We start from the raw sequence: 21,970 nt of genomic DNA on the forward strand, positions 1-21,970 counted from the left end.
TTTTAACATTTGGGCTGCCAGAATGCAATGATTCACATTACACGATACAGGCCACGCCAGACACCGAGACACGATAATATCTGTAATGCTGCATCATGTCGTACATGCTGGCAGACGAGATGGGGTTGTGGCGTTCGCGGCAGGACACATCCAGAATGTGCCCTGATGGATGCCGGCCTTGGCCAGCAGGATGGTCAGCTGGAAGCCCGCGGACCTTGCGCCGACGATGATGACCTTGGAGAGCAGCATGTCGGGGAATGGCCACGGGGTTTTGGATTGACGTGTTCTGGTTTACGTGGTGACAACGTTGACAGCCTGCCTAAACGGATGATGCCCTCTCTACGAAGACGTTTACCAGGCATTCATTCACATCACGCCAACTTACTGCCCTTTTCGAAATTCGTTATGCGTTCGGCGATGCTGATTATGCACTCTGCTCGCCCTTTTTTCCAACTGCAAGCGTCGAATCCATCCGAGCATCGCCAGAGTGGTTTGGTTCAGTCTCCCCTTATGCCCTCAACTTGTGACTCGGCCTGTTCATTCTGGGTGGCAACCATTAGGCAGGAACACGCGACAGTAGACAATGTGGAGGATGCAGTTATGTAGGTCGTAACTCTGTATTCCAACTAAGCATTGTGTCCAACTGGATGGTGGGAGCATACTCCTCGCATCGCGCCCCTAACATTCAATCCCGCAGAGCATCCGGGTCCTCCCCCTCCCAGTCCATGCCCGCGGCCAGATCCCACGCAAAAGCCAGGTAGTTGGTGGCGTCGTAGTACGGCATCGCCTGCCACAGATCAAAATCCCCCGGCGGCTCGTGGGGCTGCGTGTGGTCCGGGTTCGGGTCCGAGTCCGGGGCGACCGAGGCGACCGAGGCGAGCCAGTGGCGCACGTGAATCCTCACACCCTACGAGGACGACATGAGCAGGTGGCGCAGCAGCGCGACGACGTGGTGCACCTCGACAAAGGTGTTGTACAGCGGCACCGGGGCGATGCGGATGACGTTGGGCTTGCGCATGTCCATGACGATGTCGGCACGCTTCATGGCGGCGGCCCACTTGTCGAGAAAGTCGTCGTCGCGCATCAGAATGCTGATCTGAGCGCCACGCTCGGCCGGGTTGGCCGGCGTGATGATGCGGAACGGCGGCGCGGCGTCGGCCGGGAACGCGGCGTGGTCGTGGGCGCCCATCGCCTCGGCGGCCTCGGCGGCGTCGCGCGCGTCCTGCAGAATGTCGTTGAGCAGCTTCTCGGCGTAGGCGGTCAGGACGAGCGACTTGGTGCGCAGGTCGCGCATCGAGGTCTTGTCAAAGACGGACAGCGCGCCGCTCAGGCTGGCCAGGTCGACGGCCGACGGGTTGGACAGCTGGAAGCCCTGCGCGCCGGGCGTCGGCTGGAACGTCTTGGCCATGTTGAAGCGCACGCCGAGGTCGCTGCCGTACCACCCGGCGAGCCGTGGCCGGTAAGTGAAGGCGTTGGTGCGCACGTCAAAGTCGACGTCAACGTGGCCGTCACCGTGGCCGTCACCGTGGCCGTCACCGTGGCCGTCGCTCTTCTCGCACGACGACGTCGTGTCCACGCGGCCGTGGCGTTCGTGCACAAAGGCGCCGGCAATGCTGCCCGGCCCTGCGTTGAGGTACTTGTACGTGCACCAGACGGCAAAGTCGACGTCCCAGTCGTGCAGCTGCAGCTCGACGTTGCCCACCGCGTGGGCCAGGTCCCAGCCGACCACGATGCCCTTGCTGCGGGCGTGGGCCGTGATGCGCGGCATGTCAAACAGCTGGCCCGTGTAGTACTGGATGCCGGGCAGCAGCAGCAGCGCCGTCTCCGCGGCGTGCTCGTCAATGGTGGCGAGGATGGCGTCCGTGGAGATGTACAAGTTGTCGTCCGGCTTGAGCTCGACGAGCGACTTGGCCACGTCGAGGCCGTGCCACACAATCTGGGACTCCAGCGCGTACTGCCGTCCTTGTTAGCAATTAACAAACCAATCAAAAAGTCATGTGGGCCAGTTGCCACGCACGCTGTCACTGGGAAACGGCTTCCACTCGGCAATGATCTTGTGCCGGGTCGCCGTCGGCTTGTAGAAGCTCGCCATCATCAGGTGCAGGTTCACCGTCAGCGTGTTCATCGTGACGACCTCCTGGGGCGACGCGCCCACCAGCCGGGCCATCTGCTTCGAACACTCGGCCGCCATCTCCTGCCACGGCTTCAGGGCGACTGGCGTCTCTTCGAGTTGTGCGTCGTCGTCCCTCGCCTCTTTCGGATCCCGCGCCAGGGCATGGAAGTGCCCCTGGACGCCAATGGCAGCCCACGTGTCCAGGTACGCCTCGACGTACCGCCGCACCGCCTTTGGCTGCAGCCCCAGCGAGTTGCCACAAAAGTACATGGCCAGGTGGCTGGACCCCGTGTGCGTCGGGTACATCATGGCCAGATGCTCGCCCTTTACACACGGCTTGGTCCCGGGCACCAGGTCGTAGAGGCCGCGCGTCGGCGGCTTCCCGTCCGCTTGTGCGCCCGCCATTTCCTCGAGCTGGGCCGTGGGTGCCGTCTCGGTTTTGTCCGCATGGCCGTTGCTTCCTGTCTCTTCTGCCGTGTCTTTGCCCTTGGCTGTCCTGGCCGGCGCCGCCTTGCGAATCATCTCCCGCGTCGGCCGCACAAACTCATCTTTGAACGTGCTGAGAAAGTCGTGCGCATCGAGCTCCTCGGCATAGTCGAGCGTGTGTGCATTGTCGGCAAACGTGACGGACGTGTAGTCGTCACGAAGCGCCGTGCTGAGTTGCGCAATGGTCATCATCTTGGGAGAAGCCCGGGGACGGGCTTGCTGGGGCCGTTTAATAAGGTACTGTGTAAGTGTAGGGTCTCAAGAATATGCAACGTGTAAGCGCCTAGTGCAGGGCAGCTGGGAGGCGCACGAGTATGTGTGTTGGGCCGTGCTGTTCGATGGCCTCTCTCCGGGTTTGGTTGTCTGGACGCGCGAGACCACTTTGTAGTCAGCGTTGGAGGGTCTCTGGCACGGCGATGGCGCGTGGCCCACGTCACCTGCTCCTGCCCTCTTACATGCCCACGATTACCCAAAACGGCAGGTTCGGCCTTGGCTCGCTATTTCGGGGCACCTTCTGCTATTTCGCAGTAATACAAGGACCTAGTGCACAGTGATTGGAGGAGCACAAGCCTGTATTTGCCCACTGTAGGGCACACTAGCGCGGTGATCCCAGCCCGCGGCCGTCTCTCCGCACTCCACCTGCACCCCCTGCGCATTGTCTCCGCGGTGCGGGACAGTGCTTGAACCGCCGCTGTAGTGGTGTTTTGCCTCCCAGACGTCACTGCAAGGCCGCCGCCATCCGTGGGTAGCCGAAACCATGAGGGAATATTTACCACCTGCTGGCTGCTCTTTCCTTGGAATTCAGTTGCCTCGATCCATCTCCGTCGCGCCTTCCTCTGGATTACTCTGCACACGACTGTGCGTATCGTCATTCCACGTGCATTTACAGACTAGTTTTGCCCCAAACAGGCAGTTGCAAGAGCAAAGAACCGTTAGTCGGAGCGGCTTTGTTTTCGTATCCTCGCAACGTTTTGGCCCCCGTCTCCAGTTCCGCGTTGATGGTTCCTCGTTCGTAGTTCTCCGCTTCCGTCTGATGACCCGCGGCCAAGACATACCAGCTTTGACCATGGCAGTGCGATCTGGCCGGCCGTCTACTTCATGTCTTTGCGCTCCCTCTTCCCTCGGGTCCTTTGGCTGGTCGTGCCTTCCTGTTTTGCCTGCCAACACTTGCCAACACCTGCCAACACCTGCCAACATAATCCACACCAAAGTCTCATAGCACATAGCACATACAGCTAACCACACCAATCATTCCATTCATCCTTTTTATTATTGCTCCTTTTGGTCCGCTGTGCCTCAGAACGGCGCCTTGCTTGTTTGGGACTTTTGTTGACCCATCATCTACAATACTTAAGTGTGCAAACTCCTCCCTCATGGACACTGCATTTACACACCGGTACGGCCTGTCCGACAACGGCTTCCTGCCACCCCAACTGCCACTGGCCACGTTGCCCGACCCGTACTACGCACCATGGGAGGCCATCATCCGCCAACTGCCGGCGCTGCTGCAGGCAAACCGTCTGCGGAACGAGGTCGACCGGCTGCCCATCCTGTCGGTGCATGCCCTGCGGTCCGAGCCTGAGTGGCGCCGGGCGTACTTGATCCTGGCCTTTCTGACGCACGCGTACATCTGGGGCGACGACGTCGTGGCGGACGTCTTGCCTCCATGCATTGCCGTGCCCCTGCTGGCCGTCGCCGACCACTTGGAACTGCCGCCCGTGGCCACCTATGCGGCGCTGAACCTGTGGAACTTTACCACGGAGGGGACCGGCGACATGCCCTTTGACCAGCTCGACCGCCTGCACGCCCTCCACACCTTCACGGGCACCGAGTCCGAGTCGTGGTTCTATGTTGTGTCGGTCGCCATGGAATACCGTGCGGCCAAGATCGTGCCTGTCTTGCTGCAGGCTCAGGCGGCGCGCACGAACGCCGACATCCCGGCCGTGACGGCCGCCCTCCGCCGGTTTGTCCCTTGTGTTCAGGACATCGGCCGCCTCCTCGACCGCATGCACGAGCGCTGTGACCCGTCCATCTTCTTCTTTCAGATTCGGCCCTTTCTCGCGGGCAGCAAGCACATGGCCGCGCAAGGCCTGCCCAACGGCGTGTTCTACGATGAGGGCGATGGCCGCGGCGCTTGGCGGCAGCTGCGCGGCGGCAGCAACGGCCAGAGCTCGCTTCTCCAGTTCTTTGACATTGTGCTGGGCGTCGAGCACACCTCGAATGGTTGTCACGGGCCCGGCGCCAACGACGACGCCGGAGAACAAGGCTTCCACGAAGAAGTTCGTGGTTACATGCCGGGCCCGCACCGGCGGTTCCTGGAACACGTCGCTGCGAGGCCGAGCATCAGGCACTTTGTCATGCAGGCCACACAAGGTGCGGCGCTGACCGACGACCAGAAGCAGCTGGCCGCAGCGTTTGCGGACACGACAAAGGCGTTGGCCGCGTTCCGTGACAAGCACCTGGCCATTGTCGCGCGGTACATCATCCTCCCGTCGCGCCAGAAGGCCGCCATGGAAGCAAAAGCCGCAGCGGGCGACGAGCCTGCCTCTAAACTGAGAGGGTTGGCGCACATGCCCTCCAGAACAGACGGCGCTGAGATTCTCACGGGCACGGGTGGAACAGAGCTCATGCCGTTTTTGAAGCAGACGCGCGACGAAACGCTCCAGGCCGGGGTGTTGACGGCACCCATTTCACGAGACGATATGAAGTATGATGCTATGATAATCAGCTAATAGAATCGGTGCATAATGAACACCTTTCACGGGCTTGTATTTTTACATGCAAATTAAACACGTTGCACTCCGTGGTTGTTGGTCATGTTTACGGGCAAGAACTCCGGCATCAAGTCGTGCCGCTCGAGACTGGCTCTTCCGGAAAAGTCTCCGCCCGCCGAGAAGTCTCCGGATGCGCCGTCATTTGAGCCGCTGCCTAATTTTCGATGTCAGTCAAAACTCCCCGACCGCCGCCTCCTTTAGTATCACCACAAAAGTGGATCACTAGTACAGAGTAGCGGAGACAAAACAACGAGGAAAAGGAGAGTAATTGCACCGCCTATTGTGTAAGAATACATCAGGTGGCCAATGCGAGGAAGCAGCGAGAAGATGGTCTTGCACTTCTGTGCACATATGAAACAATATGACGTGACCTGCTGCCTGAGCTTGGCAAGACGAAGTCGTAGCAAATACAAAACACGAACCTGCTCTTCTCCACGAAGCTCGTTTCGTCTGTCCTCGTCCGTTCTGCTTGCAGCATCACAGCCCACCATGGCGGCGGCAAACACACCCACGCAACTCCCGCCCACAATGCGCGCCTGGGTCTACCAGACCGGTAAGGGCGGCATCGAGAACACGCTCAAACTGATTCCCGACTACCCTGTGCCCAGCCATTTCCGCACTCTGGAGGCCCCGCCGCCGGGCCAAGGCGACGCCGTGCTGGTGCGCATCCTGGCCGCGTCCCTCAACCCCGTCGACTACAAGCTCGTCGAGCTTCCCGTGGTGGGCGGCCTCCTCCAAAAGACACCGGCCACGCCAGCCGTCGACTTTTGCGGCCGCGTTGTGCGTGTCGGCACCAGTGCCACCACCTTGAAAGAAGGCCAACTCGTCGCTGGCAAGCTCCCGCCACAGCCCCAGCACGGCGCCTTGGCCGACTATGCGGTGGCGCACTCGGTGAACGTCGTGCCTGTTCCGGACGGTGTCTCGGTCGAGCAGGCCGCCACGATTGGCCTCGCCGGAGCGACGGCGTGGACCGCGCTGGTCCCGCAGATGGAGGCGGCCCAGGCACGCAACACCACGGCGACGGGGCGCGGGCGTGACAAACCTCTGCGCGTGTTTGTCAATGGCGGCAGCGGCGGCATCGGGAGCTTTGCCATCCCCCTCGCCAAAGCCCGCGGCTGCCACGTCACGGCGACCTGCTCGGCCGCCAGCGCCCAACTCGTCCGCGACGTCCTTGGCGCCGACGACGTCATTGACTACCGCACGACCGACGTGGCTGACGCCCTCGTCCAAAAGACAAACGAGGCCGGCCGCCCTTACGACGTGGCCGTCGACGTCATCGGCATGCGCTTTGGCCTCTACAAAGCCGCCGACGCCTTCCTCGCGGCCGGCGCCGCGTTCCCGCGCATTGGCATGGAGCCCGGCACGATCAAAGACGCCGTCGCCATCGTGTACCGGCCGACACTCCTGGGCGGCGGCCGCCATGCATCGCCCTTCGTGGCCGGCCGCGCCACGCCCGACATCTTGCGCGGGCTCCTCGACCTGATGGCGCAAGGCCAGCTGACGGTGCCGCTGGACGGCGGAGCGGCCGTGCCCTTTGAAGATGTGCCGCGGGCCTATGCACGGCTCAAGACGCAGCGGACGCAGGGCAAAATTGTGGTGCGTGTGGCGGAGGATAACTAGGGATGACAGAGGTGAATTGGTCGGGGCGGCGAGTTGTATAACCAGTGTGTCTATATTATTATTGCCGCCGGATGGACGGTTATCTAAGTGCACGTCGGATGTTTGCAGATGCATTGCTTGTCAGTATTACACTTTTACTATCGATAGGAACAAAGCCAATACGATAGGAGGTAGCAATTTCACAAGTAGAATCCTGATAATTTTAGTATTATTATTAATTTTTTTCTTTTTGTTTTTAACATAAAACCCCGGTTAAGCCAAGTTGACATAAAAAATAACTTTCACTAAAATGAGTAAACGCAGTAAGTCACCTGTACGTTATGTAGTTTGACATAGCACTTTGGTAAAAAGAGGCTGTGTCGTTGTCAACCAAAGTCCAAAAAAAATAGTAAATTAAGGTCCTACCCGGAATCGAACCGGGGCTACTGGAAATTCAGATTTGGAGAAATCAGAATCCAATGTCCTAACCGCTAGACTATAGGACCATTTGTTATTGGATGTAAAGTTACACTTTCGGAGCTATATATGTATACCTAGCTTCACGTGCCCCATATTAATCTCGGCGACATTCAACGCTTGACGGCTCCCTCTTCCCAAACTAAGGACTACCAACGGAGACATGCGACAGTCTCGACAATTTAAGAAGAAGCCACATAACGCGATTGTCTCACAGCTGATTGCTCGCAACTACTTTATGATTTCAATTCAATTTCTACCGCTGGTAATGGTTTCTCCTGCTTCCCATTCTCTTGCTTGACTTGACCGGTGTCCTTTGACTTCACAAAGGCGGCACGACGTGGTTTTGCGTGGGGGATTAAAGTCGACCCGCTAAACTGAATGAATCGGGATCAAACGAGCGAGGGAAAAGGTGCAGTCGCATGTCGCACATGAGGCACACTGAGGGTCATGTGCCGTGCGTAAGTTGTTCCATGTCACGTCTCACTCCGGCCCTCCGTCCCTTTGCTCCTCGTCTTTTTGTCCGTATTTCCAGAGTGCGCACTCCTCGTGTATTTCCGACTCATCTTTGTCTCCAAGTCCAAGAACGGCCAAGGCTGCTCACCTTATATGTCGTACTCGGGATCCCCCATTTCTCCCCTCCTCCACCTCCGCGATCCCCACCGTCGCCTCCAATACAGCCGCCCTGGTGGACGACAACTGCCGCCCTCTGTCCCCTTCCCCTCTTGCGCCCCAGATTCTTCTCCGAGCACTCGTCGTATTGCTTGCGGTTTGCTGAATTAACAATTCACCTTGCGATCATTTTAGTACAGACGTTGTGCATGTATTCGACCTTGTACGAATTATTTATTTTGGGGAGTTTATTCTTTGTCAATACGCATACTGCGTGCCACTGCGTCATCACTGATTGAATTGTATTGTGCTGTACGACAACAGCTTACTCTCGACTTCCCGACGTCCCGTATCATCCCAACTGACAAATCTTATTCGGAGGCATTGGTACTGATCACGCCAAGTTTGTTCCCATTTTACTTTGTCGATTCTCACACATATAGTCCACGCTGGCCCGTCCTCATCCACTGCACTTGCTACTTCTGTCCTATTTTCCTTCACGAACTTGTCCCAGCGACGCCCTGACGACGAACACTCTTCAGAGTCTTTGGCTCACCCGCACTCTCGCATTCCCCTGTCCCGTGTCCATATATCCGGCACGCTTAGTCTGCCCCATCTCTGGGTTGAACCCCGATTCTTCTCTGCGCTGTGTCTGTATAAATCCGTGGATCCCTCGTTTCGTTTCTAGGCCATTGCAGCGACAATCGGCCTGTTGGTAACGGCACAAACACGTCCACAGCACTAGAAGCTTCACCAGCTACACCGCACCCCACATATATTTGACATCACTTTCAACAAGTACCCAGGACACAGCGCCGACCCACTGAACACAATGGCAGCCGTCGACCAGCCGTTCCAGAAGATCAAGCTGGTGCGCATCGCGCACGTCTTCTACAAGCACAAGGACCCGAAGGCGGCCATCCAGTTCCTGCACGACTTTGGCTTCAGCCAAGAGAAGACGGCCGGCCACCGCACGTACTTCCGGGGCTACGGCACGCAGCCGTTTGTCGTCTGCGTGGAGGCGGCCGACGAGACGGCGTGGGGCGGCGCCTGCTTCGAGGTCGAGACGGCCGAGGACCTGGAGCGCGCCGCGACGCAGCTGCCGGCCGCGGTCAAGGCCACCGCCGTGTACGACTTGGCCGACATTGATGCGCCGGGCGGCGGCCGGGGCGTGACGTTTTACGACCCCGTCGACGGGTTTCCGATGCACCTGGTGCACGGCCAGACCAAGGTGGCGGCGCGCGACCCCAACTTCCCCATTGTGCACCTCAACTACCCGGCCGAGAAGAACCGGCCCGTCAACAAGTTCCAGCGGTTCGAGAAGCGGCCGGCGCCCGTGCACAAGCTGGGCCACTTTGGCATGTGCGTCACCAACTTTGCGCAGTCGTACGACTTTTACGTGACGCACTTTAACTTTTTCCCGTCGGAGCTGGTGCACGACGACAGCGGCACCAACCACACCGTCTTCTTCCGGCTCGACCGCGGCGACGAGCAGGTCGACCACCACACGTTCTTCTTGTTCCAGGGCCCCCGGTGGCACGTGCACCACACGTCGTACGAGACGCACGACTTTGACACGCAGGTGCTCGGCCACGACTGGCTGCGGGCCAAGGGCTACACAAACTGCTGGGGCGTCGGCCGCCACGTCATGGGCAGCCAGATCTTCGACTACTGGTTCGACCCGGCCCAGTTCATCCTCGAGCACTACGTGGACGGCGACCTGCTCGACATGTCGGAGCCGACACACGTCACGCTGGAAAAGGACGCCCACCTGCACGTCTGGGGTGAGTCGAAGGCTGATGATGGATGTGTCTCGTCTTACCCGTAGGCGACTTCTATTGCTAACAGTGACCACAGGCCCCGACGTTCCGCCCACGTTCCTCGTTTAGAGCAGCACAGCACAAAACCTGTCCTTGCAGAAACTGGACATGCCCGCCCCGTACCGGAACGTTTCACAGCGAGACAGTTTGGAAAAAAGGAAAGGTGATACTTTTATTCATGACGACAATAAGAACGCAAAAGCGGTGAAAGAGAGAGCCGGTCAAACACAATGTATTGTCGGCGTACTCCGTACGACTAGCTTCCAAACCGTGTTACAAGCATTGGGTCATGAAACGTTTATAACGTAGCTAATAACCATGGATGATGGCCAATACCAGTGTCAACAATCCTCGTGATATACGTCCTCCAGGGCGAACCGTGGACTCAAGCCAAATCCGCATTCGACTTCTCTGGGTGCCAGTGGGACCCCGGCAGTGGGATGTTGACGTCATGGTAGGACGGTATGAACCGATTCGGCCGGCGTTTCGTCGCCGGTGAATGCAATACCTCGACGTCGGCGTTGGCAAGGCCGCCCTTGTAGGGGTCGCGGTCGCCCAGGACCTGCCGTACCAGCCAGGGCTCCAAGTTGCAGTAGACGGTGCTGTGCATCCGGAAGCCCTTGAGCTCCTCGAGCGTGCACAGCACGGTGACCAGGTCCATGTACATGCAGTAGGCTTCGTGAAACGACGCGGGCATTTCGTCCTCCGCCTCGCTCAGCACATAAAACTCGTACCGGTCCCAGATGCAGTCGCGCACGTCGAGGTGGAGCGTGAGGCGGGGGAGGTCCATGTGGTCGCGGATGAAGGCGATGAGCGATGCCCACGTAGTGTCGCCGCGGTGGGGGTCGTAGGTCCACGCCCCAGAGGACACCACACGCTGCCCGTCTGCGTTGTAGTGGCGGACGTAGAATGCGCGGCTCGACTTTCTCCACAAGGGGAACTGCTCGCCCGAGACGACAATGTGGAGCGTGGTCATCCGTCGGAGCGTGGCCGGCGTCAGCTGTTGGAGCGCTTCCAAGGTCATGGCAAACGTATCGCTCTCGTAGGCAAAGGCGGTCTTGGCATACAAGACGTCGTGGGCGGCTTCGCGGTACATTTGGCGGTCCACCAGGAAGAGCTCGACGGGCAGGATGACACACGTGCAGTGCGCCGACACGGACGCATAGTAGCGCGGACAGCAGCAGTCCATGCGCGCGTCCGTGCAGTTGCTGCAGCAGGGGGCGCCGAGGACGGTTGTGCTGCGGAACAGCGGGCGGCGGTCGCGGAACTTGACCTCTCTGACACGGCCGAGATCGGTGTACTCGAGGATCTTGACGCGGAGCTCGGCAGGTAGGCGGTAGAATGGGAAGATGTGTCTGGATTCCGTTTTCTGTGTGGCTGTCGTATCCGTGGTGTCCGTGGCATTCGTTCTCGTATCGGCACCCGTCGTGAGAGCCAGGACGGCTTGCTGGGCTACTGCCTTTAGATCAAAATCCCGTCGCCGCCGGCCAAGTCGGATGGTGCAGTCCCTCAATCGTGATGCAGGCAGAACGGCCCGCTTCAACGGAGAAACCACTCTCTCAGCCGCCTCGACGCTGCCCACGTCGCTGATGACGGTCAGGTCCAGGAGCGGCTTGTCTTGTGGATACGTTTCGAGGGCCGCCGCCAAACGTGCGCAGACGTCGTCCCACACTTGCATCATCGACTCGTCATTGGTGGGCACAGGCGCACCTGTGTCCTCTGCTGCTACGGTCGAATCGTCGGAGCCATCTGTGGCCGGCCGCAGTACAAGTGGCTCGTCGGCACGGTCGGACCGCATGTTGCAGAACCGGCAGTAACCGGTTGCCACGCCGCCCTCTACATGTTCAAACGGGTTCGTGCGGTACCGATACGTGAAGCCTGTCTCTTCATGGCCCAGCGGACAAGGCCAGCAGTTGAGCCGCACCAAGAGCGAGCCCATGCTCGCCAGTCCGTACAGAGGAATGGCCATGAGCAGCGGCGCAAATTGGTCGGCGCATGGCAGGCGCCGCAGCCGGTAGTCGTTGTCGTGATTGTCGTTGCCGCCGGCATCGCCGTGCGTGAGGGAGAATGTGCGTCCGCGGAGCACGAACCGGTTTTGCCCGTACAGCACACGCACCGCCTCGGCGTGCACGACCCGGCAGACGCGCAACAGCGCAACGGGCACGGCAGGACAGACGCACGTCCGGTTGTGCGGTTTATGCTGGCCGGGCTGGCTGGCGCGGCGCCAGCACTGGTGCATGCCATGCTGCTGTTGGTACTGCAACTCCTCGGGTGTCTGGTACGACCGCGACGCCCAGAAGCTCAAGTCGATGGGACAGTCGTCGCGCACGAGAATATACTCGAAGATGCGCCTGCGCACACACGTGGGCAGGTCGAGAAGGGCCATGGCGGGAAAGGGGATGGGTGGGCAAGAGAAAAGCGTCTAAAGCCCGCTCGTCCCGTCGATTGGGACAAGAGAGCAAGCATAGGTAAGTGTGGTTCAATACCTTCAAAGGGTCTGGTGTGGTCGTTTGCAGATACATATTGTCAGCCTCACTAGGCAACCCAACAACGCAGCTAGCGGAAGTTGCTTGTGGTTCCTGCTTCCTGCTTCCTGAGTCCGGGCTCTTTTTTATCAAACCATTTCCAGTGCGATCGTGCACATGTAGTTCTGCTCATCTTCAAAAGTGGCGACGAGGAGTTGTGTTTATTAACCAATCGAGCTGGAAGAAACGTCTCTGTTTACGCCGGGGGCGCCAGGTTAGTGAATGCAGTGTAGATAAATTAATTTTCTGCTAAATCTGCTATCTGCACTGCTCCGAGAGACACCCGTTGCCTAACGTGAGCCATTAACGCTAACTTTCAGTTTGCGACCAACAACCAACACCAAGCATTCACGTTGCTGTCAACGTCCGCCACCGTCTTTACCATGGGCGACAGCACGACGACACAGGCACCGCCACCGGCCTACCCGTTCCCGGCCGGCTCTGTATTTACAGACGGGCACCCGCTGCCGCGCCTCGTCGTCTTCGACCTGGACTACACGCTGTGGCCGTTTTGGGTGGACACGCATGTCGTCGCGCCAATCAAGATCAAAGCAGCGGACGCGGCGGTCGACGAGGCCGTGGCGAGAGGGCGGCGGGCAAGGAAGCTGCGCGACGCAATAGCCGCAGGCAAAGCAGGCGCAGGCGCTGACGTGTCTGGATCTGCATCGACATCTGCATCTGATTTTACGCCCGTTACCGTGGTCGACAAGTACGGCGAGTCGTTTGCCTTTTACGGCGACGTGCCGCACCTGCTGCACGCCTTGCCGACGGCAGGCATCCGCATGGGCGTGGCGAGCCGCACGTCGGCACCGGAGCTGGGGCGGGCGATGCTGCAGCTGCTTCGGGTGCCGCAGGGGCCGGGTGCCCACGGGGGCGATCGAGACGGAGGTGCAGACTACACCGGCGGCGGCGGGGTTGCGGCCATCACGCTGTTTGATGCCGGCCTCGAGATCTACCCAACCAACAAGCTGCGGCACATGGAGGCGCTGCAGAGGCGCACCCAGATCGCCTACGAAGACTTTTTGTTCTTTGACGACGAGAGCCGCAACCGCAACGTGGAGACGCTGGGCGTCACCATGTTTCTCGTGCGCGACGGCGTGACGTGGGACGCCGTGGAAAAGGGCGTGCGCGCCTGGCGGCGGCGGCACGGCCACAGCGGCGGCGACCGACTGGGCAAGGAAGAGACAAAGGGAAAGGTTGGCGACGGCGAGGGAAGCGATTACGAGTACGCATACTAAAAAAGGCGGTACGATCTCACGACAACTTGGCATAGATGGTAGACATAGACGAAACACGAGTCAATTAAATTGATGCATGGTAAGCTCTACTTTGTGTATATATGTAGTGTAAGCGATGGCGCGCCGGTACGGACAACAAACAAAAGACAAGATCGCATCCGATGGACCTCAGACAGTCCAATGTGGCCCCAATAAAAGGAAGATGCAACAAAAATAGCGGAAAGAAAACAGAATATTAGGTGTATCCAAGATGCGATGAAATAAAGAAATGGAAAAAGAGTTCTGGGAATCAAAAGCGGCGAGTGGCGTGGCGAGAGGTGTGACAAGACCGGCGAAACAGCCGTCTCCTACGACGCCGCCGTGGGCGCAACAGCCGCCGTCTCCGTCTTGGCTCCCGTGCTCTTTTCCGAGATGGTCAGGTTCTGGATGTCGGCCACGGGCGCCGCAGCAGCATCCTCGGCAGCCGCCACGGCGTGGCCGTTGCCCTCGGCGGCCGGCTGGGGCTGGGGCTGGGCCGGGGCCTCGGCCGCTTCCTCAAAGGTGTCTTGCTCGTCCTCGCCCTCGTCCTCGGCCTCAGCCTCCTTCGTCTCCGGCTCGCCCTTGTAGTGCCGCGGCAGCGTGCACACGCGCACCTGCCGCTCGACCTGGTTCTCGCTGCCAACGGCAATGCACTCGACGCGGTCGCCGTCGGCGTCGTTGTCGGGGTTGCCGTGGTCCGCCGCACGGGGCAGGGGCCGCCAGTACAGCGGGCCCTTGGGGAAGGTGTCGAAGCCGGGCGCCCAGGCGGCGCGCGTGCGGATGGCCGGGTCGAGGTTCGGCATGTCGCCCCAGCTAAAGTCGAGCTCGCCACCGTAGGCCTTGGGGATGTTCTGGATGTCGATAAAGGTCAGGAGGGTCGGCAGGACCTCGTGGTGGCCGAGGATGAAGATCTTGGAGACGGTGACGGGGTCGAACCAGCGCTTGATCCAGCCCCAGACGGTCGAGAAGAACATGGGCGCGCCGATGATGAAGATGCGGTCCAGCGTCTCCGGGTAGTGCGCCGTCGCCAGCGTGCTGGCCGCCTGCATGTGGCCCTTGAGGTTCCAGAACTGCCGCAGGCTGACGCCCGACACGTCGACAATGTTGGTGCTCAGCGTGATGGGCGTCGTCGCCGCAAAGTCGCGGTCCGGCATCTGCGTGCACAGCGGCTGCGCAAACCGCGTCAGGTTCTCGTACAGCGCAAACAGCCGCAGCAGCTTGGCCGGCGTCTTGCCGTCGCCCGTCGCCTTCGAGTAGGTGTTGTGCGCCGTCTTCTCGTACGCCGCAATCGTCTTGCTGTCCAGGTGCCGAATCTCAAACAGGTAGAGCGGGATGCCGCGCCGGTCCCGCCGGCCCGTCCACTGCGGGTACAGCCGCCGGCTCTGCTCGTACGCCTCCAAGTCGATCGTGTCGTAGAGCACGTCCAGGTGGTTGTCCGCGCGCCAGTCCTCCGTCTCCTTAAACTGCTTGTACGCGTCCGCCACCACCCACCGCCGCGCCCGCAGGAACCGCAGCAGCGTCGGGTCGTCGTGCGAGGCCGGCGCGGTGTCCGCTCGCGGCGTGTACGCGCCCTGCTCCGCCAGGTACGCCTTGAACTCGGCAAACGCCGCCGCCTCGGCCTCGCTCAGGTACCCGAGATGGCCGTGCGGGTAGCCGTACTCGACCGCCGCCGCCGCGGCATTCTGCTGCTTGCTGTGCGACACATGATTGCTGTGCTTGTGGCTGTGGTGCGAATGCGCGTTGGACGGCGTCTTGGTGATGTGGCCGCCGTCGTCGGCCGAGACCGAATCGCGTGTCATTGTGAGGGTGAAAAGGGGGGTGGGAAAGGAAGGGGGAGGTTGAGTCGGCCGGGAGAAAAAGGAGGACGCTGTCAGAACGGCCGTAGCGGATGTGTCGGAAACGAGAGTCGGATGATGACCGAGTGGACAATTAGTAAATGTCGTCTGGAGTCGGAGGACAGAACGACGAGGGTGGGAGAAGAAAAGAGCGGTCGGGGGAGGTCGGTGAGAATTGGTGAGAAGTCCAGTTCAGCTGAGCAGTCGGCGGATGCAGGTTGTGGGGGCAGGAATGCAAAAAAATATTAAGTCTAAAATTACAGGCGTGCTAGTGGCAGTGGCAACGGGGCTCGGGAGGTGAAACGACCCGAAATGGCGGGTTGGCGGACAGACGGCGCTGTAATTACACTTCAAGGGCCTGCCAAACTGTGCCAGGAAATGTCCACCCAACCCGTTTCTGAAAAGCGGTGGCGGATATCATCCCTTGCATCACCCGTTACGTGCCTTTGTATGTTCTTTCATGATCTCTTTCTCCTCCGAATTCTCGGCGGTTGGTAGCGTAGGGTACTTTCGAGCCCAGAAGCGCCCTAAATTCAACCCCTGAATAACCTGGAGTGATAACATGCGGGTCAGCTAGAGATGCCGTTACCGGCGCTAGTGTCAAGTTTAACTGTGCTCCGTATTGCAAATGCGACTGAAAAGTTAAATAAGCAACAGAAGTCCTTTTGGCTTTTAGGCGTGCTCGGCCGACCCTCTATTATATTGTCAATTACAAGAAAAGCGTATATGTCGTATATACAATTGTATATATCTCCGTAGCCATTGTTTCCTGGTTTCATCTGCTGTGTAATATACGGCATTTATTAACGCGCCTCTTGTTCACACACGCTGTTATTCACATCATAGAGCGGATTCAGCAGTTATTCATCGTTTCCACGAGTCTATCCAAGGTTATGTACTATATCTGCACTTTTGACGTGTGGGGTGTATTTACTTGTCGGCACGACTCAAACGGAACTGCATCCGTGCGTCGCCATGGCATTCTCTTTTCTATGCCTTCACCACCCGGTCAACAAACTTGACAATGGCCGTGTTCGTCTCTGCGGGCCGCTCCCAATACACCGCGTGGCCCGCCTCCGGCACGCGCACCGCATCCAGACGCGGGAACATCTCCTGGAACAAGGCAACCGAGGCGTCTGGCTTCACGACCTCTTCCTGTTCGCCGACGATGAAGAGCGCTTCGTAGTTGGGAATGGCGGCCAGCAGCTTGGCCGGGTTTTGGGCGTGCTTGGTCTGGCTGTGGAGGCGGACCGTCGTGGGTGTCGTGGCCACAGTACCGATGAGCGCCGACCGGAAGGTGTAGGACATTGCTTCGCGGTTGGGCTTCCAGATGCATATGTTGAGAAAGTTGGCTATGATTTGGCCGTGGGTGTCGCCCGTGGAGGCTTCTTTGATGGGCTGGTAATACTTGCCCACGGTGGGAAAGTTGACTTTGGGAAACTAATTGTAGTCAGTAGACCGAGGACGAGGCAGGCGAGAAACGAAAAGCGACCGAAGGAAGGACAAAACAGAGCGTAAGCGTACCAGTTCCAAATAGGGCACGCCGGCGAGATAGATCAGGCCGGCGAGGAGATGACCAAAATCGTGCTCGAAGACGTCCGAAATAATGGTGCATCCGGCACTCCAGCCCGCAGCAAAGACCTTGGAGGCGTCGTAGTAGGCGCAGACTGCGGCAAAGTCTTGGGCGTGGCACAACGACGTCCACTGCTCATCTTTGGTGGGCGAGTCGGACCGGCCCTGCCCACGGGGCTCGTAGGTGATCTGGGCAAGCGTGTAAATAATGACTGAGCGCAGTAGGCAACCATTGTAAACATGATAAACATGCGAGGGATGTCTCACCAGACAGTACTTTGACAGCAACTCTTCGTCACGGAACTGGTGGTCAAAGAGAAGCGCCGAACTGGCAAAGCCGGGGACAAAGACAATGGTCGGCGCCTCCTTGGCTGACCGGCCGGCCTGGGCCGCCCAGATCTTTAGGCCGTCGGCCGACTCGACCTGAGGTTCGTGCGTGTCGAGAGCGAACATGGTGCGTGCGCGTGTGCGTGTATAATCTGTTACTATGAGCCGACACTGGAACAATGACGTGCAGAAGAGGGCAATAGCAGAATATAATATACCACGTACGTCTGCTAGTAAACAAATCGTCTACCTAACGAACGGCATACCATCCGTGTATTTATATTTACTCATCTCGGCTGCCTTGCCGAGGCTTAACCTGAAGCTCTCCACATCTGGTTGTTCTTTTGTGGCATACAGCACAGTCGCTATGACGGCGAACGCGGGAGGGGATTGCTGGATTGCTACCAATCCTACGGTAACAGGCTTTTGGTCCACCGGAATACGTCGTATTGTATCATGTCGACCCTGAATTGTAAGCTGCCGGAGCCGTAAAACTCACACCACGCCGTTGGAGCAACCAGCTTCATCCCCTGTCCAGATTTCCTGTCCCCTCCCCGTTCTGCTGCAGATCACCGTATCCGCTTAACTCCGCCTTTCAATCCCCGAGCGCGAATGGCGTCGGAGAGATGATGTGCTCCCCACATCGTACGGGTTTCGTGTCGTTTCTATGGAGTGTGCAGTTGTGTAATGACGCAAAATACGTCGTATTACGCAATGCACGCTCGGGCGGGATTGTACATGTACGCCAAAGTGGCTGCATTTTGCGCTTTGGCCGACATGGCCAGGCCCGTGTAGAATTTTGTTGTATTTCCCCGATTTTTAAAAAAGACAACACAGATAGCTTACCGGTGCGACACGGACTCCGCTGGAGCCGCAATTTGTTCTCCGTTCTCGGGACGACAAACAAACCGTTTTCGAATTGTACGAATCAACACGACGTAACAGAAATATCCATAAAGGCGACATATCCATAAAAGTAACAAAATTATTGACCCTCTGGTCATATAGAATGGCAAGTATGGCCTGCATGGAATTCTATACCGGAGATAAAATGAAGTTAAGCTTAACATTTTGTCTCCGGCTGTCTCACGCTTTTACTCCGTGTTCCTCTCCAACAATTTATGCTGACACCAAGCGGGGGCAATCGTTTTCCCGGCGTCAACGGTGCTACGTTGACCCGGTGTAGCTGCAATATATATTTTCCCGGGCTCGACCATGGTGTAATTTTTCACTTCAATTATTTGGAAAAGCTATACTTAATCGCCTACATATAAGTCTTAAATCTCAGTATTCATGACATCCTGTCCACGTTATTTGCCAAAGAAATAGGAGCGGCGTATTCTAATGCCGAAAAACAGACCTATTTCTGCTTTTAGGGCTTTCCAACATGTTGGCTGGGTAGATCTCTGCAGCTGGATTGTGCGTGCGTGGTTTGCAGCTGTGGCCTAATGCGTGGCCTCGGATGCTTCAAGTGCGATCGGTGGTGAACCATCTCTATCGTGGTTGGAAAGTTGTACTTTCTTGGCTGGAATCGTACTGATGGTGCTATCGGACTTGACCGAGTCGCGGTCCTGGGCCTTATCCTCTACCTCATCCTTTACCTCTTCCTTTGCCTCTTCCTGTGCCTCTTCCTTTACCTCTTCCTTTACCTCATCCTTTACCTCATCCTTTACCTCATCCTCCACCTCATCCTTTGCCTTATCCTTTATTTTTTCCTTGATCTTGGCAGAGTACACTTGGCCGTCTGCCGAGATCACGGCTACAACGGTCATCATGTAGTCGATTTCGTTACTGTTGGGCATTTTGACTTTGCGTCGGGCAGCGACTGCCTCAAGAATGGCTTCCTGTTGCTGCCAAACCGTGCGACCCGCGAGCAGCAAACTCAGTTTGTCTCCTGCCTCGGTGCGCGTGTGGACGAGCAGGTCATCCCGCGTGCCGCTGATGCCAGCAACGTAATCATCATCCTCCCCGGCCCCATATACCTCTGTACATGTGAATTCGACATCGTCGACATGATCGAGACGGTAGATGGTCGGTTTCCGAGTCGATTGGGGGGTTGACGAAGAGGATGCCGCGTTGTTGTTGTTGTTGTTGTTGTTGTTGTTGTTGTTGTTCGTACCGTAGCCAGCATCTTTAGACAGAATGTAGAGCGTCGTGCCCGCCCATGCAAGGTCGGCGATTTCAAACGGAAACGCATGATCATAAGGCTGTGTGGCCAATGAGATGCGCTTCGGTTTCCGGTTGTCACCACCCAGCGAGATATATGATGTGGTCTGTGTAGGCTCTGTGTTGGTCTTGTAGTGACTCAGAAAAGCCACATCGCGGGTGTGGCCATCTCGCGGCGTGGCAGGCTGCCCATACTTTCGATTTGAGACCACTCGCGCCGCCACGGCCGTCACCAATCCGTGCCCGTGAATGGTGGCATTATATCTACCACCACCAGTGAACCACTGATCCCAGGCATATGGCGCGTGCTGTGAAACAATGACGATTCGCCCGAAAGGGGATAGGGTAAATTGAGTAAAGGGATAATGGCACTCAAGAGGCGTTGGCAGCTCGTCGATGTTAAGCCGATGGTGATACACCGCGTACATTTGATCTTCCGAGCGTAATGGACCCCGGTCCGACATGAACACAATATAGCCTCCTTTTCGGGACAATTTCGGCGAGCGGTCGTCAAATGAACCGTCCGTAACGCGTCGCGCCGAGTGTTGTTTGCCCGCGTAGGCCATCCAGATGCTGGATGTGAAAGTCCACTCGCTGGTGTCAGCCTCCGTTGTTTCCGTTGTTTCCCCAATTTCCACTCCTTCCCCCGTTTCCGTTGCCCTGACTCTTCTTGCTCTTTTTCGAATCTGGTATGCCACCTTGCTGCCATTTGGCGCGATGGAGAGTCTTGTCGGCCGACCCAGATCGCCGCTGTCGTCCTGCTCCATATGATTTAGCTCGTCTTGCTGCGTTGAGTTTGGCGATGGATTTTGGGAGTTGCACGGTCTTGCACCTGTAGGTGCGATGTTGAAGAATGCTTTAATACGTTCGTCCTTGACCCTCTCGACATCTTTTGGATATTCCGGGCAACTGTCGAGAATACACAATTGCGGCACAGCATGGGATGCGATTGCACGTGGTATTCGGGCCAACGCCGGCTATTCGCATGCCCACCCGCCACCAACATACACGTTGATCCAACCAACAGCCATGGAAATTATCCTGAGACTCTTGGCCCAACAGTATCTTTTTGCACTTGCCCGCCCGAGATCGGGCTCCACACCGGTCTCTCATCGCGGCCCCTAGGGGCCAGAGCCTGAGAAATATCGGCATTTTGGGCCTTTCTACTACGACCCCGTGCCGTGTTGGCACGGTCCTCATTATTAAGGGGTCACGGTGCCTGCAAAGGCCAACGATTGTTTCTGCAGCCCGAATATATGGCCGACTGTTGGATCTCTGAGTGCACGACGGGAGAAACGGGTACATTGACTCTACTGCCACCTTTGTATCTGCCAACAGCACAGTCCAAAAGTATTCTCATGTGCTAGCAAAGGGCGTCAAGTGGTTTGCTCCATAAGAAATAATTTCAAACTGGAATATCTCCCGTAATACTGAGACACACATTAAATACCTCCGGCTATAGACTTCATGAATTTATAGAAGTATGCCATGTGTCTGTTGGATATACCACACATGCGCATGCAGTTTGTTGGTGTTTTATCAATGGAGCATACACAATACCTTAGAATTCAAAAACGTTACTTGTCAATATATAAAGAATGCTGTACAGAACCTACATTGAGGAATGTCGGCCATGGCACTCACCCAATGTCATAATTAAGACTCCGCCTATTCCGCACAACTGCAGAGAACAGTGACCGCCATGTTTTTTCGCCGCGCAACGACGCTCGTGCTGCTGTGCACATTGCCAACCAAGGCAGCGCGACTTGACACACGAAATCGAAAGTTTACCGATCAGACTGCGGAAGCCGAAATCTCCGTATTCAACCACTCTCTTGCGGTGTTGGCTGGTCAGTCCATTGGCGCTTCCACGCCCAACTCGCAGCCCGGGCCACTACTATGCCCCACGGGTGTTTGTGCAGATGTATGTTTATAGTCGACAATAAACGAGGTGGACTACCATTCGACTAACTCTTTGAATAGGACTCCTGTATGTGTGCTCCAGCTCAATCATCATGGACTGTTGTCATATAAGTCATCTATACAGACTGGGTGTGTACTAACCATGTGCCTAAGGTTGTGGAAGCAATGGAAAGTGCGGCTTTGAAGAAGAGAATTGCGGTGCTGGATGTGTGAGCAACTGCAATGCCACCGCCATATGCGGCCGCAAGAGTTTGGGCGGCAACTTGGCCTGTGGTATGAACCTATGCTGCTCTTACTCGGGCTGGTGTGGTTATGAGGTACGAAGGTCCCTCCGCAATCCGCATGCACACAACAACGCATTTTTGCTGACGTGACTTCCAGGAAGTCCATTGTCAACACTCTGATGGATTTGGGGCCGGAAAGGGGGACTGACAAAAAGGCATGGGATATTGTGGTGATCCAGGTATGTTTATATGACCATCGTG

General features: G+C 57.5%; 11 protein-coding genes and 1 non-coding gene across 12 annotated transcripts; 4 read left to right on the forward strand and 8 right to left on the reverse strand.

Annotated features, from left to right (window-relative positions):
* Positions 1 to 685: 685 nt before the first annotated feature.
* SPSK_03144 (kynureninase) lies at positions 686 to 2,791 on the reverse strand (the record flags this gene model as incomplete). The annotated part of the gene is made up of 3 exons (XM_016729985.1): positions 686 to 907; positions 959 to 1,954; positions 2,018 to 2,791. The coding sequence occupies 3 exons, from the start codon at positions 2,789 to 2,791 to the stop codon at positions 686 to 688; spliced, it is 1,992 nt and encodes a 663-aa protein (XP_016584690.1).
* Positions 2,792 to 3,139: 348 nt separating this feature from the next.
* SPSK_03814 (uncharacterized protein) lies at positions 3,140 to 3,358 on the reverse strand (the record flags this gene model as incomplete). The annotated part of the gene is made up of 1 exon (XM_016730646.1): positions 3,140 to 3,358. The coding sequence occupies one exon, from the start codon at positions 3,356 to 3,358 to the stop codon at positions 3,140 to 3,142; it is 219 nt and encodes a 72-aa protein (XP_016584691.1).
* Positions 3,359 to 3,972: 614 nt separating this feature from the next.
* On the forward strand, positions 3,973 to 5,331 carry SPSK_03376 (indoleamine 2,3-dioxygenase; the record flags this gene model as incomplete). Its single annotated transcript, XM_016730214.1, has 1 exon — positions 3,973 to 5,331. One exon carries the CDS (start codon positions 3,973 to 3,975, stop codon positions 5,329 to 5,331), a length of 1,359 nt encoding a protein of 452 aa, XP_016584692.1.
* Positions 5,332 to 5,862: 531 nt separating this feature from the next.
* SPSK_03451 (NADH oxidase) lies at positions 5,863 to 6,993 on the forward strand (the record flags this gene model as incomplete). Its single annotated transcript, XM_016730289.1, has 1 exon — positions 5,863 to 6,993. One exon carries the CDS (start codon positions 5,863 to 5,865, stop codon positions 6,991 to 6,993), a length of 1,131 nt encoding a protein of 376 aa, XP_016584693.1.
* A 396-nt stretch (positions 6,994 to 7,389) lies between these two features.
* Positions 7,390 to 7,478, reverse strand: SPSK_11290. Its single transcript has one exon. It is a non-coding gene; the product is annotated as a tRNA-Gln (tRNA).
* Positions 7,479 to 8,893: 1,415 nt separating this feature from the next.
* On the forward strand, positions 8,894 to 9,950 carry SPSK_03482 (oxidoreductase; the record flags this gene model as incomplete). Its single annotated transcript, XM_016730320.1, has 2 exons — positions 8,894 to 9,845; positions 9,919 to 9,950. The coding sequence occupies 2 exons, from the start codon at positions 8,894 to 8,896 to the stop codon at positions 9,948 to 9,950; spliced, it is 984 nt and encodes a 327-aa protein (XP_016584694.1).
* A 316-nt stretch (positions 9,951 to 10,266) lies between these two features.
* On the reverse strand, positions 10,267 to 12,267 carry SPSK_03165 (uncharacterized protein; the record flags this gene model as incomplete). Its single annotated transcript, XM_016730006.1, has 1 exon — positions 10,267 to 12,267. The coding sequence occupies one exon, from the start codon at positions 12,265 to 12,267 to the stop codon at positions 10,267 to 10,269; it is 2,001 nt and encodes a 666-aa protein (XP_016584695.1).
* Positions 12,268 to 12,899: 632 nt separating this feature from the next.
* SPSK_03594 (uncharacterized protein) lies at positions 12,900 to 13,677 on the reverse strand (the record flags this gene model as incomplete). Its single annotated transcript, XM_016730431.1, has 2 exons — positions 12,900 to 13,078; positions 13,104 to 13,677. 2 exons carry the CDS (start codon positions 13,675 to 13,677, stop codon positions 12,900 to 12,902), a joined length of 753 nt encoding a protein of 250 aa, XP_016584696.1.
* Positions 13,678 to 13,991: 314 nt separating this feature from the next.
* Positions 13,992 to 15,461, reverse strand: SPSK_03330 (phosphatidylinositol transporter; the record flags this gene model as incomplete). Its single annotated transcript, XM_016730168.1, has 1 exon — positions 13,992 to 15,461. The coding sequence occupies one exon, from the start codon at positions 15,459 to 15,461 to the stop codon at positions 13,992 to 13,994; it is 1,470 nt and encodes a 489-aa protein (XP_016584697.1).
* Positions 15,462 to 16,487: 1,026 nt separating this feature from the next.
* Positions 16,488 to 17,522, reverse strand: SPSK_03489 (uncharacterized protein; the record flags this gene model as incomplete). The annotated part of the gene is made up of 2 exons (XM_016730327.1): positions 16,488 to 16,937; positions 17,022 to 17,522. The coding sequence occupies 2 exons, from the start codon at positions 17,520 to 17,522 to the stop codon at positions 16,488 to 16,490; spliced, it is 951 nt and encodes a 316-aa protein (XP_016584698.1).
* Positions 17,523 to 18,841: 1,319 nt separating this feature from the next.
* Positions 18,842 to 20,593, reverse strand: SPSK_03235 (uncharacterized protein; the record flags this gene model as incomplete). Its single annotated transcript, XM_016730076.1, has 2 exons — positions 18,842 to 20,471; positions 20,571 to 20,593. The coding sequence occupies 2 exons, from the start codon at positions 20,591 to 20,593 to the stop codon at positions 18,842 to 18,844; spliced, it is 1,653 nt and encodes a 550-aa protein (XP_016584699.1).
* A 671-nt stretch (positions 20,594 to 21,264) lies between these two features.
* SPSK_03705 (uncharacterized protein) lies at positions 21,265 to 21,698 on the forward strand (the record flags this gene model as incomplete). Its single annotated transcript, XM_016730539.1, has 3 exons — positions 21,265 to 21,486; positions 21,546 to 21,552; positions 21,610 to 21,698. The coding sequence occupies 3 exons, from the start codon at positions 21,265 to 21,267 to the stop codon at positions 21,696 to 21,698; spliced, it is 318 nt and encodes a 105-aa protein (XP_016584700.1).
* Positions 21,699 to 21,970: the final 272 nt, after the last annotated feature.

This window comes from Sporothrix schenckii (assembly GCF_000961545.1).
Source record: "Sporothrix schenckii 1099-18 chromosome Unknown Cont47, whole genome shotgun sequence".
NCBI lineage: Eukaryota > Fungi > Ascomycota > Sordariomycetes > Ophiostomatales > Ophiostomataceae > Sporothrix > Sporothrix schenckii.